The sequence below is a fragment of the Zea mays genome, chromosome 1 (assembly GCF_902167145.1).
Source record: "Zea mays cultivar B73 chromosome 1, Zm-B73-REFERENCE-NAM-5.0, whole genome shotgun sequence".
Classification (NCBI taxonomy): domain Eukaryota; kingdom Viridiplantae; phylum Streptophyta; class Magnoliopsida; order Poales; family Poaceae; genus Zea; species Zea mays.
Window position 1 is genome coordinate 17912562 of NC_050096.1, and position 15440 is coordinate 17928001.

The following is a 15440-nucleotide window of genomic DNA, read 5'->3' on the forward strand; positions in this document are numbered from 1 at the left end:
TATCTACTATAGCATACGACATTGACGATCACAACTAAAAATAGTATTGATAATTCAACCTGTACACATACATGAAAGATGCAAAAGTCTATTAGGAGAGGCAATAATTCCTCAAAATTGATCAAATTAGGTTACACCATGCTAATAAAAGTTTGAACAATTATTCTGATTCCAGAAAACCAAGAAACCATTCAAGCATCTTCAAAACACATTATCATAACTGATAGAGGGTCGTGACAACTGAGCTGATTGAAAGTGTGGATGTACACACAGACTACCCAAATCAGAGTTATAGCCGATACAGAATTGGCGTGCTATATCTTTTTTATATAAATCATGTAGTTGCTCCTAGGTTTGTCCAGTTTATTTAGGGGAAATATAACTTGGATCTACATATTTACCAAAAGAACATAAAAATGATATAGAACTGGTGGTCTACGTGTTTATAATGCGGAGCGTACACGAGATCTGGTAATTGAGCATAATAACACATTCAAATTAGCATAAAAGATGTATTTAGGAATAAAAATCACAAGAGCAGGGCGAGATGAGTAAAGAATGCACCAGAACCAGGAGGGGCACTTGGCGATGTGGTTGTCGCCGGCGAGGATGAACCCGGGGATGGAGAGGAAGCCCTTCTCGAGGAAGACAGAAACAGTGTACGGGCCCGTGACGGGAAGTTCGTAGGGCGCGGAGGCGGCGCAGGCGTGGTCCGGAGCGGGCGAGGGCGTGGATGGATCGCTGGTTGTCGGCGGCTGGGCGAGTCCGGAGGGGGCGAGGGTGCGAACGGATCGCCGGTGCCCGGTGGCTGGGCAAGCCTGGAGGGGGCAAGGACACGGACGCATCACCGATGCCCGGCGGCTGGGCGAGTTCAGAGGGGGCGAGGACGCGGACGGATCTGAGCGAGGATGGAGGTGGTGGCCGGCGGCTGGGCAAGGACGCAGACGCTAGGGTTCGGCCGCCGCGAGAGTTACGGGAGAGATGAGCTGAAAAAATGAGTGCTCGGTTCCTTGATTCGTGGGCCCGATAGACGTAAGCTGCCCAGATTGCGGGGACACGATCTTTTCGTGGGCCCGGATGCCGCGAAACATGCGCACACCAAAAGTGTGGAAAACGTAACAGGATTGAGCATAACGCGTAGTTATAATTGACGTAACTAGATGGTACAGTCAGCCAAAAAAGCGTGCGCGTCTGGTCGGGGCTTCCATTAGTTAGAGAGAGCCCAGGGCTCTAAATACTATATATATATATATATATATATATATATATATATATATATATATATATATATATATATAGCATCATATCGGTGCTTCTCCCTGCGAAGAAAGAACCTTCAATGTTAATTTATATCAATAGCGTTAGATACAATATCTTTTTATTATATACTTTCTCCGTTTTTTTAATTGTCGCTTGATAGTTTAATTTTGCACTGTCTAACGACAACTAAAACGAAAAGGTAGGTTTTTTAAATCATACAAACTATTGCGCGCTAGGCGCGCATTAGCCTATAGAATTTAAACCGCGCCGCCACCTATGCGCTATGGCGGAAGGGGAAACAAAGAGACGACAGACATGGGCCTACCCAACAAAGAATTTACCAGCCCAGCAGCAGTCACTCTCGGCCCAAGCCTTTTTTTGGATGGCCGCGTATATCACGGCCCAAAGATTTCGTTAGTCGGCGTGGTTTCTGTGGGTGGGTTGAGGTCTTGAGGAGTTGACTACACAGATCGTTCTTCACGGCTTTGGTTAGGCAGCAAATCCGAATCCAGTTTAAATAAGGTGAATAATCTCCCCCCAAATCCCTAAACATCCTCCTCTCGCTCTCAGGCGCATCATTCTTCTCGCCTCGTGTCGCTGACTTCCCCAAGCTTTGCTGGGTTGCCTTCGAGCAGGAGACAGGCTGTGTAGTGTAGTCTAGTGCTACCAGGATCGGATCAGCGGCTGCTGCGCTTCAGTTGCCGCCGGCGGCATGAGGGTGGTGGTGACGGGCGCGACGGGGTACCTGGGAGGCCGCCTGTGCGCGGCGCTGGCCGGCGCGGGCCACGCCGTGCGCGCGCTCGTCCGCCACTCCAGCGACGTCTCCGGCCTGCCCCGCGACATCGAGATGACCTACGGCGACGTCACCGACGCCGAGTCCCTCGCCGTGGCCTTCGACGGCTGCGACGTCGTGTTCCACGTCGCCGCGGCCGTTGAGCCGTGGTTGCCCGACCCCTCCGTTTTCTTCAAAGTAAGGCAGTTGCTTCTGTTTATATATACACCCTCATCTGTCTGCGTAGCTTTAAAAACAAGGAGCATCAGTTTCGGCCCCTGATTTTGGAGCGTGGAACTAGAATGCATAATAAGTCGGATTGGTTTAAGAAAATATGCGTTCCATACTGTGCTGTGCTACAGGTTAATGTAGGTGGACTTGAGAATGTGTTGAAGGCTGTCAAGAGAACACCAACTGTGAAGAAGATAATCTACACATCTTCTTTCTTTGCAATTGGTCCAACTGATGGTTATGTTGCAGATGAGACACAGGTAAGACTATACTCGTGAGCTGTACCAAGGATTTTTGCTGTTCACAACCCTGAAAGATTTGCCATGAAATTAAACGAATGGTGTTCCCCAACAATTGTTTTGGCTTTGTGACCTTGTTACATAGCTATATGTTATGTTCCTAGTGCGTGCATTGCCATATCCAGATGTTCCTAGTCTTTAACAGACTCTGGTGCTAAGAGGTGCAAGATATGCTTATATCAGTGCTTGGTTCAATTGATTGTTTGATTGTCAATTTGTCATTGAACTGCAAGTGGTATATTTTCAAAATTGCTTGGATCCAATTGCCCCCCTGTACAACAATCCTTCTGGATGCACAAACAACTTAGGTCTGTTTGGTCATTGACATAGTTGTAACATGATGGATAACAGATAACGTTAAAACATGTTTGTTTAAGTCTAATCGTAATCAAATAGCACACTAGAAATTGATACCAGTCTATTCAAATTTATTACCGCCGTCGCTCGAGTGTTAATCATTACCGTTGTGATTTACGTTACCATTCGTGAACCAAACAACACCTTACTGGATTTAGTGGTCTGCTGCAACCAGGCTCCTTTTATTGAATTGGCTTACTGGCTCATACATGTATATGCAGACTTGGTATACACTGCTGCAGATTGTAACATAATTTATTGGTTCTAATTCGCAGATGCATCGAGGGAAGGAATTTTGTACTGAATATGAGAAATCGAAGTTTCTTGCAGATAGAATCGCACTGCAGGCAGCAGCAGATAAGGTGCCAATCACCATTGTCTACCCAGGTGTTCTCTACGGCCCTGGAAAACTTACGACTGGAAATCTTGTCTCACGCATTGTAAGAGAACTTTCTTGTAGATGCATATGTCAAATATGAAATATATTTATTCTAAATCTCTTTCAATCTAAAGTCTATGATCATCCACTTGCAATTTGTTATGAATATAGTCATGGCCACAACCTGAACCTCGAATTTGCTTGCAGCTAATAGAGAGGTTTAATGGGCGCTTGCCTGGTTACATAGGAGATGGGTATGATAGAGAATCGTTCTGCCATGTTGATGATGTTGTTAACGGGCACATAGCAGCTATGGAGAAGGGCAGAGTGGGCCAACGGTATCTCCTCACTGGTGAAAACATGTCGTTCGTGCTGATTTTTAACATGGTTGCTAATATCACAAACACAAGGGCTCCCATGTTCCACGTACCTCTCTGGTTGATTGAAGCGTATGGGTGGATTTCAGTTTTTGTTTCTCGCATCACTGGAAAACTCCCACTTATCAGTTACCCTGTATGTCCACTGTTCCTTCCTTTAAATACATTTGAGCTCGTTATTCATACATTAGGCGTCCTTTGGGTTGACAGTTTGCCCTCACACCTTTCGCAGACTGTGCGTGTTCTGAGACATCAGTGGGCATACTCGTGTGACAAAGCAAAGATGGAGCTGGGCTATACCCCAAGAAACTTGACCGAAGGTTTGTCGGAGATGCTCCTGTGGCTCAAGGAAGAAAAACTAATCAAGTTTTAGCGTTCTCTACTACACACCACATCACATATTTAATGTACACCGATACATTGGGGATGTGCTGGGGATTTTGAAGTGTATATGCTTCGGCATTGCATCACGTCGTATTATGCTAGAGGAAATCTAAGATGTTGACGTGTGATACTGATGTTGGCAACAAAGAGAGAAATTATGCATTATTTTTACATCAATGTATTTAGTTCGAGGCTTTGCAGGCTGTAATTGTATAACTAGTTGCTTGAATTGAAACATAGGTAATTCAAATTTCAAAGGCGTGCCCAAGACAATCAAACTATTCTGCTGGGCGTTTGCGATGCATATACAAGAGATCTTGGAGCTTCAATGCATTTCGTGATTCCATGACCCATGCTTAAGATTTCAAAGCATTTGAACACCAGCAGGGCAGTACAAACAATCCTGCAAGGTATACTGCAGAGAATAATATAAGCAGACAAGACCATAACTTTTTCAAATTAACGGACGGAAGGGTAGCCGTTGATTACAACGTCAATGGAATCAGTGAGTGAACGCAAAATCCTCAGCTTCTTAGATCAAAATCCATACACCAGTAGACCAAAACTATCAGAAAGCTGTGTCGTCTTTAACAGCTCTGGGCCCATTTGTGCCGTTGTCATGGCGTTGGATAGTGCAAATTAAAATATAAAGGTCGCATGAATAATTTGCTAACCAAGAACCTGTTAGCACCACAGAAGGTAGAAGAGAGGAGATCAGAGATTGGAGCTGGGAAGACGGAAGAAAGACGAGAGCAGACGGGGTTTCAGTGAATTGATATTTTGTATTCTGTTGTTTGATGACTTTTACAGATGACTCAGCCTATATTTATATCTCCTCAAGCTCACATAACCCATAGCTCATCTACTACACATGACCATAGCTCATAACCCACCTAATATATCTAACATTCCCCACTCCTTGAAATGCGGCTTGCCCCCAAGCCGCTGATAGTGTAGCTAGCCTGGTTGCAGGTAAATTGCTGAACTGATTGTAGCTAAATTTGCTAGATGGCTGTTCTGTTGCAGCTGGATGTGCTTGGGCTTGTTAAGACTCCGAAGGTTTGGCTTGGGCATGTCGAAGATGGCAGCTGGAATAGGAGTCGGCTTCTGCGGTGTCCCCTTGCTGATGGTCACCATCGGCGTAGCCGCGTAGGAGCAGGAGTAGCATCAGAGAAAGGAGAATCACCAGCCAATGTGTCCTTGTTTGCTTCTACCGCTTTCCTCGGTTCCTCAATGTGTATGTAATCCTTGTCATCAGTTCCAATTGCTACAATCTTCATTCCAACCATAGCATCACTTGCAGGATTTGTGCCGTGTACTGAAGGAGGAGTGATGCAGACATCACCGTGGTAGTCTCCTCCTGCATGACAGTAAAAGGATGGCCACGGTAGAGGTCTAACTTGAACACCATCAGCAAGTATCGCAAACTGCCTGGGTGGCGGCCATGGTTGCCTGTTGGGCAAGGCGTTGAGAACCTCGTCCACCTCCTCGGACACCACCAACTCGTCCGCCATGCTCGTTGTTGTGCACGCCTGCATGCATGTCTTCCCGTTGACGCTGGCGCAGACGATGGACGCGAGGTGGTACAGCTCGGAAACACAGCCGCCATGGACGAAGCTGTTGGCCTTGGCGATCAGGTCGGGCTCGAACGCCTTGACGCCCTCGGTGACGGCCTTAAGGAACGCGGTGTGGTCGTCGAGGAACATGAACATCCAGGTGAGCACACTGGCGGTGGCTTCGCGGGCGGCGAACCTGACATCGATCACGTTGTCGGAGATCTGGGCGTCGGTGAGCGTCTCGCGGCTATCTAGAATGAAGGCCAGGAGCAGGAGGTCGCGCTCTCGCGGTCGCTCGCGCCGGTCCTGGCTGATGTGGTCCACGATGGCGCCCAGTCGCTTGCGAACCTTCATGGCCTCGTGGAACAGGGTGCCCGGCTGGCTCACCGTCATCGAGTTGAACCCCTTCTCCAGTGACAGATAGCACTGCTTCAGCTCCTTCTGAATCAACTCCGGCTGCTGCTGCTCATTAGGCTTCTCATGCTGGAGCGCCGCCTCCTGCGGCCACCACGTCGTCAGCAACGCGAACTCCGGTGGCAGCACGGCGGAGTCGCCCTTCACCAGGTCCGGCCGGATGTCGAACGGGTACCCGCTGTTGGGAGCTTTTTGGGATTATGATCCTCCCGTCCGCTGGCTTCGCCCCGCTGGTACTCCGCAGCGCGTCGTCGCTCCTCTGGTCTTCTCGAGCTCGCCAACTCGCCGGTTAGGTGAGATTTTCCTTTGAGCGCCCGCTAACAGCGCACGCCCTCGGTAAAAGTCATTCTGTGACTGATCTACCCCTCCCTCCCTTCCTCCTCTTGCTCCTTTTTCACTCGTGCTGCTGCCCATTTTCCCCAGTCCGTCCGCCACGGACGAACGAAGGTTCGGTCAGCGTGGACGTCCTTCCAACTCCCTGCTGCCATGGAGGAAGGCGCATCCCCCCACCGTGTAGCGCCCTGGTACCCCTGCATTCCCTTCATTCACTGAGTCCTGCAGTAGTAGTTGGTTGCGCCATGGACGGAGAGGATCGTGAGTCAGAGGAATGGAGGTGCGCCGGCTTGGGGATTGACATACCAGGCGACCCCCCTGCTCATAGGCCCCTTCTTCCACCTCCGGATGCATCATTTGCAGATGTAAGGTTATGCCATTTTGTTTATGTATATTTCATTTTGTTTGCAGTGAGTGACTAGTATGTCGGTTTAGGGTTTACAAATTGATTGGGGCTCCATAGAAATTGAGGAAATATGGGAGGAAGAAGGAGCACAAGAGGTTGTGTCAGAGGCTGTCATGTATGACAAGTTGGGCTTAATGGATGAAGATAATCAGGAATCGAATGCGAGACAACAAGCTTTTAGTTGTAGACCATGTCCAGTTCGCAACAGAAATGATGATTCTGATGATGAAATAGGTGCATTACCCTACAAGGATGCTATACGAGGAGAGCGAATATTAGTTTGTAACCGATCGAACCCTATTATGAAGGTTGGTAGTTTATACAAGGATATGAAAGAATTTAGACTGGCTATAAGGCAATACGCGATTAACAATGAGTTTGAGTTAGGAATTGAGTCAAGCGCTCCATTCAGATATCGTGGTTACTGTAAAGGTGGTGATTGCCCTTGGAGAATTAATGCGAGACCCGAAGTTGCTGGTTCCCCCACTATAGTTGTGAGTATTTTTTAGTACTTGTTTTTTTGATCATTGAACTTTCTTTGGACCATGTTGTGATGCTAAAACGGTGTAAATGATTTATTTTATGCAGGTTTCAGTCATTGTTGACCACCACACTTGCACTTCTAGTGGTCGAAGGAAGACCACAACACCAACCAGCTCATGGGTTGCCTCCTTAGCGCTTCCCATCCTTACCAACAAACCGCATATGGGAGCTAAAGAATTGCAGACCCTATTACAAGAGCAGCACAATTGCAGTATTGCTTATGATACCGTCTGGAAAGGGAAAGAAAAGGCCCTAACAGAGTTATATGGCAGCTGGGAGGATAGCTTCAGACTATTGTTTAGTTGGAAGGAAGCTGTATTGGAGGTTATGCCAGATTCAATGATTGAGTTTGATCTTGTAGTTGAGGCTGGGAAACTTTATTTCAGTAGATTCTTTTGTGCTTTCGGCCCTTGTCTGCAAGGATTTCGTGAAGGTTGTAGGCCCTATTTGAGTATTGACTCAACTGCACTCAATGGTAGATGGAGTGGTCACTTACCCTCTGCTACTAGTGTTGACGGGCACAATTGGATGTTTCCAGTAGCATTTGGTTTCTTTGAGTCTGAGACGAAAGGGAGTTGGGTTTGGTTCATGAAACAGTTACATAAGGCCATTGGAGACCTTCCTCTACTAGCAATTTGTTCAGATGCTTGCAAAGGACTAACTGGAGCGGTGGAGGAAATATTCCCTAATGCTGAGAAGAGAGAATGCTTTCGCCATCTAATGCAAAATTATGTGAAGCATTTCTCTGGTTCCAAACACATGTATCCTGCTGCACGGGCTTACAGAAGCACTGTCTTTGAGCACCATTTTGCTAATGTAAGGGATGTGATGGGAGTCAAGAACTGTCTAGATGAGTGGCATCCTTTGTTGTGGTATAGATGTGGTTTCAACCCAGCGATAAGGTGTGATTACATAACAAATAACATTGCAGAGGTTTTCAACAACTGGGTGAAAGACTACAAAGATCTTCCTGTTTGTGAACTGGCTGACAAGATCAGAAGCATGGTTATGGACCTTTTTTTAGAAGAAGGAGGATCGGGGAAAAATTGGGTGGAAAGATACTACCTGCAATCCTAAATGTCTTAAAGGCCAAAACAAGAGGGTTGGGTCATTTGGCACTTCAAAAAGGTGATCATTACCATGCCGAGGTGAGGGACACCACCAACATTCAGTCTCGGCACATTGTAAAGGCCGAACAGAGATATTGCTCATGTCTGGAATGGCAGCACACTGGGAAACCTTGTCAGCACGGTCTTGTGGTTATAATAGCGCAACAGTTGCGAGATGTAGGAATGGAGCATTTCGTTGATGATTATTTTTCAGTGGACAAATTTAAAAAAGCTTATGGTAGAATGATTGAGTCCCTGGGTGATAAGTCCTTTTGGCCCAAAGTCAACCTAGCCGACGAAGTAGGGGCACCACTTGGGAAACGATCTGTTGGTCGACAGAGAAAGAATAGAATTAAAAGTTGCCTTGAAGGTGGTAAAGGAAAGAAAAAAGTATCTGGAAATGAAAATGAAAATGAGAGAAAGATACTAAGAGGAAAGATAAAGTGCCCAAATTGTGGTCAACTAGGTCATCGGAAAGCAAGCCCAAAATGCCCCCTTAATGGAACTAAAAAGAGGTAAGCCACAAATAGATCATTATTAATATAGGTTTCATGTTAATAATATACATCTGATTGTTATGTTTATATGCAGAAAACGAAAACCAAGGATGAATACCACAAAACAGTGGTTTCCCAAAGAAAACATGGCTGGTCCTGGTGTCAACATCCCTACTGCAGAGGCTGTTCCTAGTGTTGTTCCTGGTGTTGTTGCTGGTGCTGTTCCTAGTGTTGTTCCTGGTGTCAACACCCCAACTGCAGAAGCTGGCCTTTCATCGCCTCCAAGAAAGATTAGAAGAGTCGTACGCAAGATTACACCGAAGAAGAAAGCCTCACTGCTGCTGCAGTTTGAATCTGTCTAATCTGTCTTGGACAGATACATACTATTAAAGTGATACATACTATTGCCTGACAGATACATACTATTGCCTGACAGATAGTGTAATCTGTGTGAACATGTGAACTTATATGTTTGAGTACCTGCAATGGCAAGTGATACATACTATTGCCTGACAGATAGTGCAACAACGACTGCAAACATAGCTTAATCTGACAACTGCTCGAACAGACATTTAGTTCACAAATTGTGCTGACAAATGCTCGAACACACACATTGTTCTCACATTAATCTGTCAAATACTAGAACATACACATACTTGAACAAACACATACTCGAACTGACACATACTTGACAGAACAACGAACAAATATGGTAGTCTCTTGTTGCCGACAAAAGACTTTCTAGATGTATTACATCACAAATACTACATTACAAATTACTACAACCAGTTGATGGGCTAAGCATTGCCTCCCAAATTATAGTTCCTCATACGATCCCGAATCTCTTCAAAATTAACATCTTCCAGAGCCCAATCCCCACCACTCATCATGTGGGCTTCATCATCTGATCTGTCGTTGTCAAAATACTCAGACAAGGGTGGTGAAGGACCGGCCTGAGCGAGTAGAGATCGATACAATGCTTCATCTAGTGACTGCGCAAGCTCATGAACGCGCCACATTAATTGGTTCACCAAGATCTCTTTACCCGAAGAAGGCTCAGGAACAATGTACTCAGTAGACAATGCCTTCAAATTCATCGCTACTTTCTGCATCTCTTCAATGGCGTCATTAAGGCCATTATAGACCTCTTTGTACCTGGCATACTGCAAAACAAAAGAAAAAGAGCAACCATTTCAGTACTAAATTCAGTTCATGCCACCATACTCGATTCAGTCCTTGAAGAAGTAGTGCTTTTGTTACCGGCACAGTTGATGCTGCTGACAATGGAGTGGTGACGGCCGGAGTGCTCCATGAGTGAGGCTGTTCGGTGGACATCGTCGGAGGAGATCGAGCGGAGGAGGAAGAATCCTTACCAAAGGCTACATTGTTGACCAAGGTGGAGGAGGCTGAATCCTTACCAACGGCGGCAGCTGGTGGCGGCTTGTTCACTACGGAAACACAGAGTCGATCGAAGGCGGCGGTGACCTCAGCTGCAGGATCTAAATCGAGATCCACCTCGACCACTAGCCTCTTCTTCCCCCTCGACGGCATTGCAGGGAAGGAGGACCTCCGATGAAGGAGCTTGATGGCGCTGGAAGGAGGAGCTTCTAAGAGTTAGGGTTAGGTCACAATAGGGGACGGTGAGTTGAGGAATGGGGAGGGCATCGACGTCTTTTACCGAGGGCGTGCGCTGTTAGCGGGTGCTCAAAGGAAAATCTCACCTTACCGGCGAGTTGGCGAGCTCGAGAAGACCAGAGGAGCGACGACACGCTGCGGAGTACCAGCGGGGCGAAGCCAGCGGACGGGAGGATCATAATCCCAAAAAGCTCCGCTGTTGGCCAGGCCCCACGTGAACTCGAGCAGCTGCGAGTTGGTCTGCTGGTACGGTGTGTCTGGGTGCTGCTCAGAGACGCACCCTTGGGCGAGGAGCAGCGCCGCCTGAAGCTTGACCATCGTGTCTAGGGTGTTGCTGATGAGCAGCTTAGTACTCTGGTACTTGAGCGCCAGCAGGTACTCCTGCAACGGCTTCTTCACGCCGCCATCGAGCCTTGAGGACAGGAACCTGGAGACCAAGTGTATGTTGTTGCCGATGGAGGAAGGCACCTTGGGGCGCTCGTCCTCCATGCTGCAGGACGAGGAGGCAGACGCGGCAAGGAAAACCAGATCCCGAAAGCCTGGGCTGGCGTTCGAGCCACGGCTGGACATTTGGTCGAACACTTTGAGCGCGGAGTGCACAACGGGGACGTCAGTGACATCGCAAGTCCTGGCGCTGTCGTCGTCGGAGAAATCGAAGAAGAGGGTTTGTGCTGCTGCGATGTCGTCGTAGGGGCCAGTCCGCCCTTCCAGCCAGCGCACCCATCCGGCATTGAGCCGCGTCTCGGTGGCCTGGGGTGTGGCGTCCCCCACCGTGGAGGCGAAGTCAACCACGTTGGCGCTCGCAGCGTCCCTCTGGTGGCCTCTCACCAGGACGTGGAGCTCCTCCACGACGTCGATGTCGTCATCGATGCCTGACGAGAACGACGGCGCATCAGGGGCCTCGTACCCGTGCGTCTGCTCGTGCCGGTCGCGGTACAGCTCGCAGACGACGTCGAGGGCCTCGTTCCTGCGTGGCTGCTCGCGCCGATCGCGGTATGGCGCCTCGAACTCTCCTGCGGAGGATGCCGTGCGTAGAGACTGGGTGTCCACAGACGACTGCTTGACTCCGATGTGGTTGTCGTCACAGGAGCCGACGCGGAAGGAGTTGGTGGCGGTGCAGTCAGACGAGAGCGCGATGATGCGCTCGACTCAGTCGTAGAGAGAGTCTGGATCTGAATTCAGGAGGCTGCGATGGAAGCAGGGTTCCTCGTCGAAGATGGGACCCTCGTCGAACTCGGAGGTAGGAAGGATGTCGAGCTCCTCGCCGAAGAAGGGGTCAGCGCCGTCGGAGAAGAAGAGGACTTCGTGGGTGGGCGCGAGGTGATGCGGTGTCGATTCGTCGTTGAAGGACAATTCGTCGAACCGCAGTTCCCGATCTGCCAACTCGTCGGCCGATCTGAATGCTGCGGCGGCTATACGGCACGGGGATTCGACGGAGGCGAGGAAGCGGAACAGCAGGAATTCGAGGCGCGGCAGCCCTGCGGCGTCCTCATCCCACACGTCGAGCTCCTCGATGCGGTCGTCACCGAAGGAGGAGGAAGTGCGTTCACGAGCGCTTGTGGCGAACGCGTCGTCGTACGCCGCGCCCGCCGAAGAGCCAATCACGTCGTCGTCGTACCGTGGCGCGGCGGTGGAGGAAGTTGTGGAGGCTTTGAACGAGTCGAAGGGCGTGGCGAAGGAGGAGGATGCAGGGGCTTGCTTGCCACCGCGGCCAGCCAACACATCGGTCAAGCGGAGCTCCATGCGCGCCAGTTCGTCGAGAACGCGCTGCATCGCCACATCCATGGAGAAGGTAGATCGACAAGGATTGCAACTCCTCTGATACCAAATGTTAGCACCACAGAAGGTAGAAGAGAGGAGATCAGGAGATTGGAGCTGGGAAGACGGGAGAAAGACGAGAGCAGACGGGGTTTCAGTGAATTGATATTTTGTATTCTGTTGTTTGATGACTTTTACAGATGACTCAGCCTATATTTATATCTCCTCAAGCCCACATGCTCATCTACTACACATGACCTATATTTATATCTCCTCAAGCCCACATGCTCATCTACTACACATGACAATAGCTCATAACCCACATAATATATCTAACAGAACCAGAACCACTCCAGTTGCTTTAATTCGCCGAGACCAGCCTCATGGCACCGAAGAGTTCCCAAACAGAGAAATTGCAATTTGTCTTGGTTGGGGTGCGCCACGTCCGGCCAGCAGTGCAATAGCTGGACGACGCGTGAGGGCCCCTAATGGCAAGCCATTAGTAGTGGACCCTCCCCCACAAAAAAATAAATTTAATATCGAAGTGAGCACATGGCCCACATATCAGATATTAAACTGATAAGAACAGATACTACACTTGATCTTAGCCAAAAGGCCGAGAAAGGTATGCTTTATTATGGTGCGTGCCTCCTGTTTTGTAGCTGCTTCCCTCTGCGCCTTGCTCTCGGCAGGCGATGTGGTGCTAACCTGCAACGCTTTCCTCTCCATCCGACAAACGCTGCGGCTTCAGGATCGGGCAACCATAGCGATGAGAGTGAAAGTGGCCTGTGTTGTGTTGCTGGGCTTCACGTAGCGTCCGGCCCATTGCTTGGATTCGCCTGTTAAGAGCTTTCGATTCGACGACCGGTTGTTGTGTTCCGCTCGCCGTCTCGCAGCTACCCACACGATGACACGAGTTGCTCGAACAGGAAGAAAAAAAAACTCACTGGACTGTTTGCCATTGTTAATCTTCTCATCGCTCGTCGTCAAGCGTAGAGTACATCGAATCAGTGTCGCATACCACTAGTAGAAAAAATATAAGGTTCATTTCATATCAGGAAAATTGTCTCGAAGTAAGATGATTGACACTTCATATCACTTGGCAGTGTAATTAGTAGAAACAGATAAGGGTCTCCCATGCAATTGCCGGTCCTGATGACGACGACTGTGCTCGACAGCTCGTGCGTGTGCTCCTTATGTAGCGACAAATCAGATATCCTTCCACAATGAGTCCACGAGCTCCATCCTATCCCAAACCTCTATGAAATCTTGTCGCTTTCTGTTTGACAAAAAAAAAAATGTTTCAAATGTCTAATATGGCCGATGAAGAATCCATGTCAAACAAGACTTTAATACAACCAATGGATTGACACAAGGCATCAACTTTTTCTAACGAGCTTTTCTGATAATCTAGCTGTGGATAAAATCTGATAGCATGGTGAAGAGCAAGAGCAGTTTTTGTTGTTTGGACTTGACCATCACTAGCAAAGGATCAATGGTTAGGACACACCTTAGACTTTGTAAGGTGCAAAAGTCGGGACATGGTACCAGCTCCACTTGAACTGTTTGTGTTGTAATATTAGAGAAATAAGTGACATGTTTCCTTCATATTTAAATAAATTAAATATTCTAATTCCGAATAAAACAAGCATATAACTCAGACAAATGCCATATGTAATTATAGCAGCAATGAACAGTAGCAATTCTAAGACATGTAAACATGTAAAATAGCTACACAGGTCCATTTCATAATTAAACATGGCTTGCAGATGAAGAAGGCAGATTAAACAAATAAACATAATTGTTTATCTCAAAATATTGCTCTCAAAATAGCGGGTTGCTGCACTAAACAGCCCTCCAACGCTAAATGGTGATCAAAGATCCTCGACTAACGTGACAGTCCTATCTTACCAAATCAGGGTTTTAGATCAAATATTATAAGCCTAGAAATCAAGCATGAATATCAAGATCAAAACAGTGTGCACAGGAATTAAGGAACACTTATGAACTTAAATAATCAGCCTGCACAATATAGTGAAAGAGATGACTAGGCACAAATAATATCAATGCTGAAAATTAACAACACACTAAAACCCAGACTGTCACGTTGTCTCACTACACCGCTATCATCATTGAGCTAATAAATCCGCCCACAAATTGTGCAATCACACCCAAGTAAATAATACTAGCAGATTGCACAAAATTACTCAATAAATAAATAGAGGCAACGGGTAACTCACAGCACGTAGATTGTCTACGTGGGAAGACCAGCTCAGCGAACACGAGGTTCTGTCCCAGAAAACCAATTCCGCCGCCCACGTCCGGACCTGCACGGCGGGAGGTTGACGGAGATACTAGAGCCGCTGCCGGAGTCGAGGGAGACGTCCTCGACACCAGCCCGAGAAGAGGAACACCGCGCAGTAGGGAGCCCAAGCACCAGGCCACGGTGGACAATAATCAGAGCCCACAGAGCACCACACAGGTGCACTGGTACAGCAGTAGAACGCACGTAGACCGAGCAACACGAGCGCAGGGATCACCTCTACCCTCTTCCAATCACCACCAGCGAGAATCACCACAGGAGATCGAACAAATCTACCGAGATTCGATTGGAGCAGTGAACAGGGAGAGAAAGCAGATACGAGCGTCTGCCGAGAGATGAGCCCAACGGCCAGGGGATCGAGCTCCCATTTAAGGAGCCGAGAGGAGAGAAAGCAAACTGATTTTTACCGAAAGATCCGGACGAACGAGCCGCACAGATCGAAAAAATCTGTTGAACGCCGCCGCCACCTCCACCTGGGAAGCCTCCAGTCTCTGGTTTTCTACGGCACCCTGGTGCCCCTTCGCGTGCCCTACGGGACGAGCTAGCTGGTGGGCTGCTCGGCCACCAGGCCTTGAGCGGCCCACTCGGCTGGCCTCCCTCCTCATTTTTTTTTAATTTCATTTCTTATATTTTCAATAAAGAAAATAAAGGGAAAATCCCCTCAAATGAACAGCAATCCCCACCATTTTCACTCTTATTTTCTGATCAATGTCATTGAGCTCCCGTACTGTTTATATACTACTTTTCGGCAGAGGTACTTGTTAGGTTTGAACCAAAGCCTATCCCAGTGTGTTCCAACCCTGCACG

General features: G+C 48.1%; 2 protein-coding genes and 1 non-coding gene across 4 annotated transcripts; 2 read left to right on the top strand and 1 right to left on the bottom strand.

Moving 5' to 3' along the window:
- Positions 1-1679: 1679 nt before the first annotated feature.
- LOC100272889 (dihydroflavonol-4-reductase) lies at positions 1680-4313 on the top strand. 2 transcript variants are annotated; one of them, NM_001347889.1, is made up of 6 exons: positions 1680-1782; positions 1896-2230; positions 2395-2523; positions 3195-3359; positions 3506-3811; positions 3908-4288. In NM_001347889.1, exons 2-6 carry the CDS (start codon positions 1973-1975, stop codon positions 4046-4048), a joined length of 999 nt encoding a protein of 332 aa, NP_001334818.1. In that variant the 5' UTR covers positions 1680-1782; positions 1896-1972; the 3' UTR covers positions 4049-4288. The 2 variants fall into 2 exon arrangements, with proteins under 2 accessions (NP_001334818.1, NP_001140814.1); NM_001147342.1 differs by lacking the exon at positions 1680-1782 and having other exon boundaries at positions 1822-2230; positions 3908-4313.
- A 2003-nt stretch (positions 4314-6316) lies between these two features.
- LOC109940762 (uncharacterized) lies at positions 6317-9432 on the top strand. Its single transcript, XM_020540953.2, has 3 exons — positions 6317-7262; positions 7357-8935; positions 9012-9432. The coding sequence occupies exons 2-3, from the start codon at positions 8604-8606 to the stop codon at positions 9277-9279; spliced, it is 600 nt and encodes a 199-aa protein (XP_020396542.2). The 5' UTR covers positions 6317-7262; positions 7357-8603; the 3' UTR covers positions 9280-9432.
- A 3307-nt stretch (positions 9433-12739) lies between these two features.
- On the bottom strand, positions 12740-12939 carry LOC111590738 (U2 spliceosomal RNA). Its single transcript, XR_004855775.1, has one exon. It is a non-coding gene; the product is annotated as a U2 spliceosomal RNA (small nuclear RNA).
- Positions 12940-15440: the final 2501 nt, after the last annotated feature.

Bases quoted from the DNA above. Each gene is read 5' to 3' on its own strand.
- LOC100272889 (NM_001347889.1), top strand. From the start codon at position 1,973: ATGAGGGTGGTGGTGACGGGCGCGACGGGGTACCTGGGAGGCCGCCTG. The intron at 2,524-3,194 runs GTAAGACTATAC...TCTAATTCGCAG, and splicing joins ATGTTGCAGATGAGACACAG to ATGCATCGAGGGAAGGAATT. The intron at 3,360-3,505 runs GTAAGAGAACTT...ATTTGCTTGCAG, and splicing joins GAAATCTTGTCTCACGCATT to CTAATAGAGAGGTTTAATGG.
- LOC109940762 (XM_020540953.2), top strand. From the start codon at position 8,604: ATGGAGCATTTCGTTGATGATTATTTTTCAGTGGACAAATTTAAAAAA. The intron at 8,936-9,011 runs GTAAGCCACAAA...GTTTATATGCAG, and splicing joins CTTAATGGAACTAAAAAGAG to AAAACGAAAACCAAGGATGA.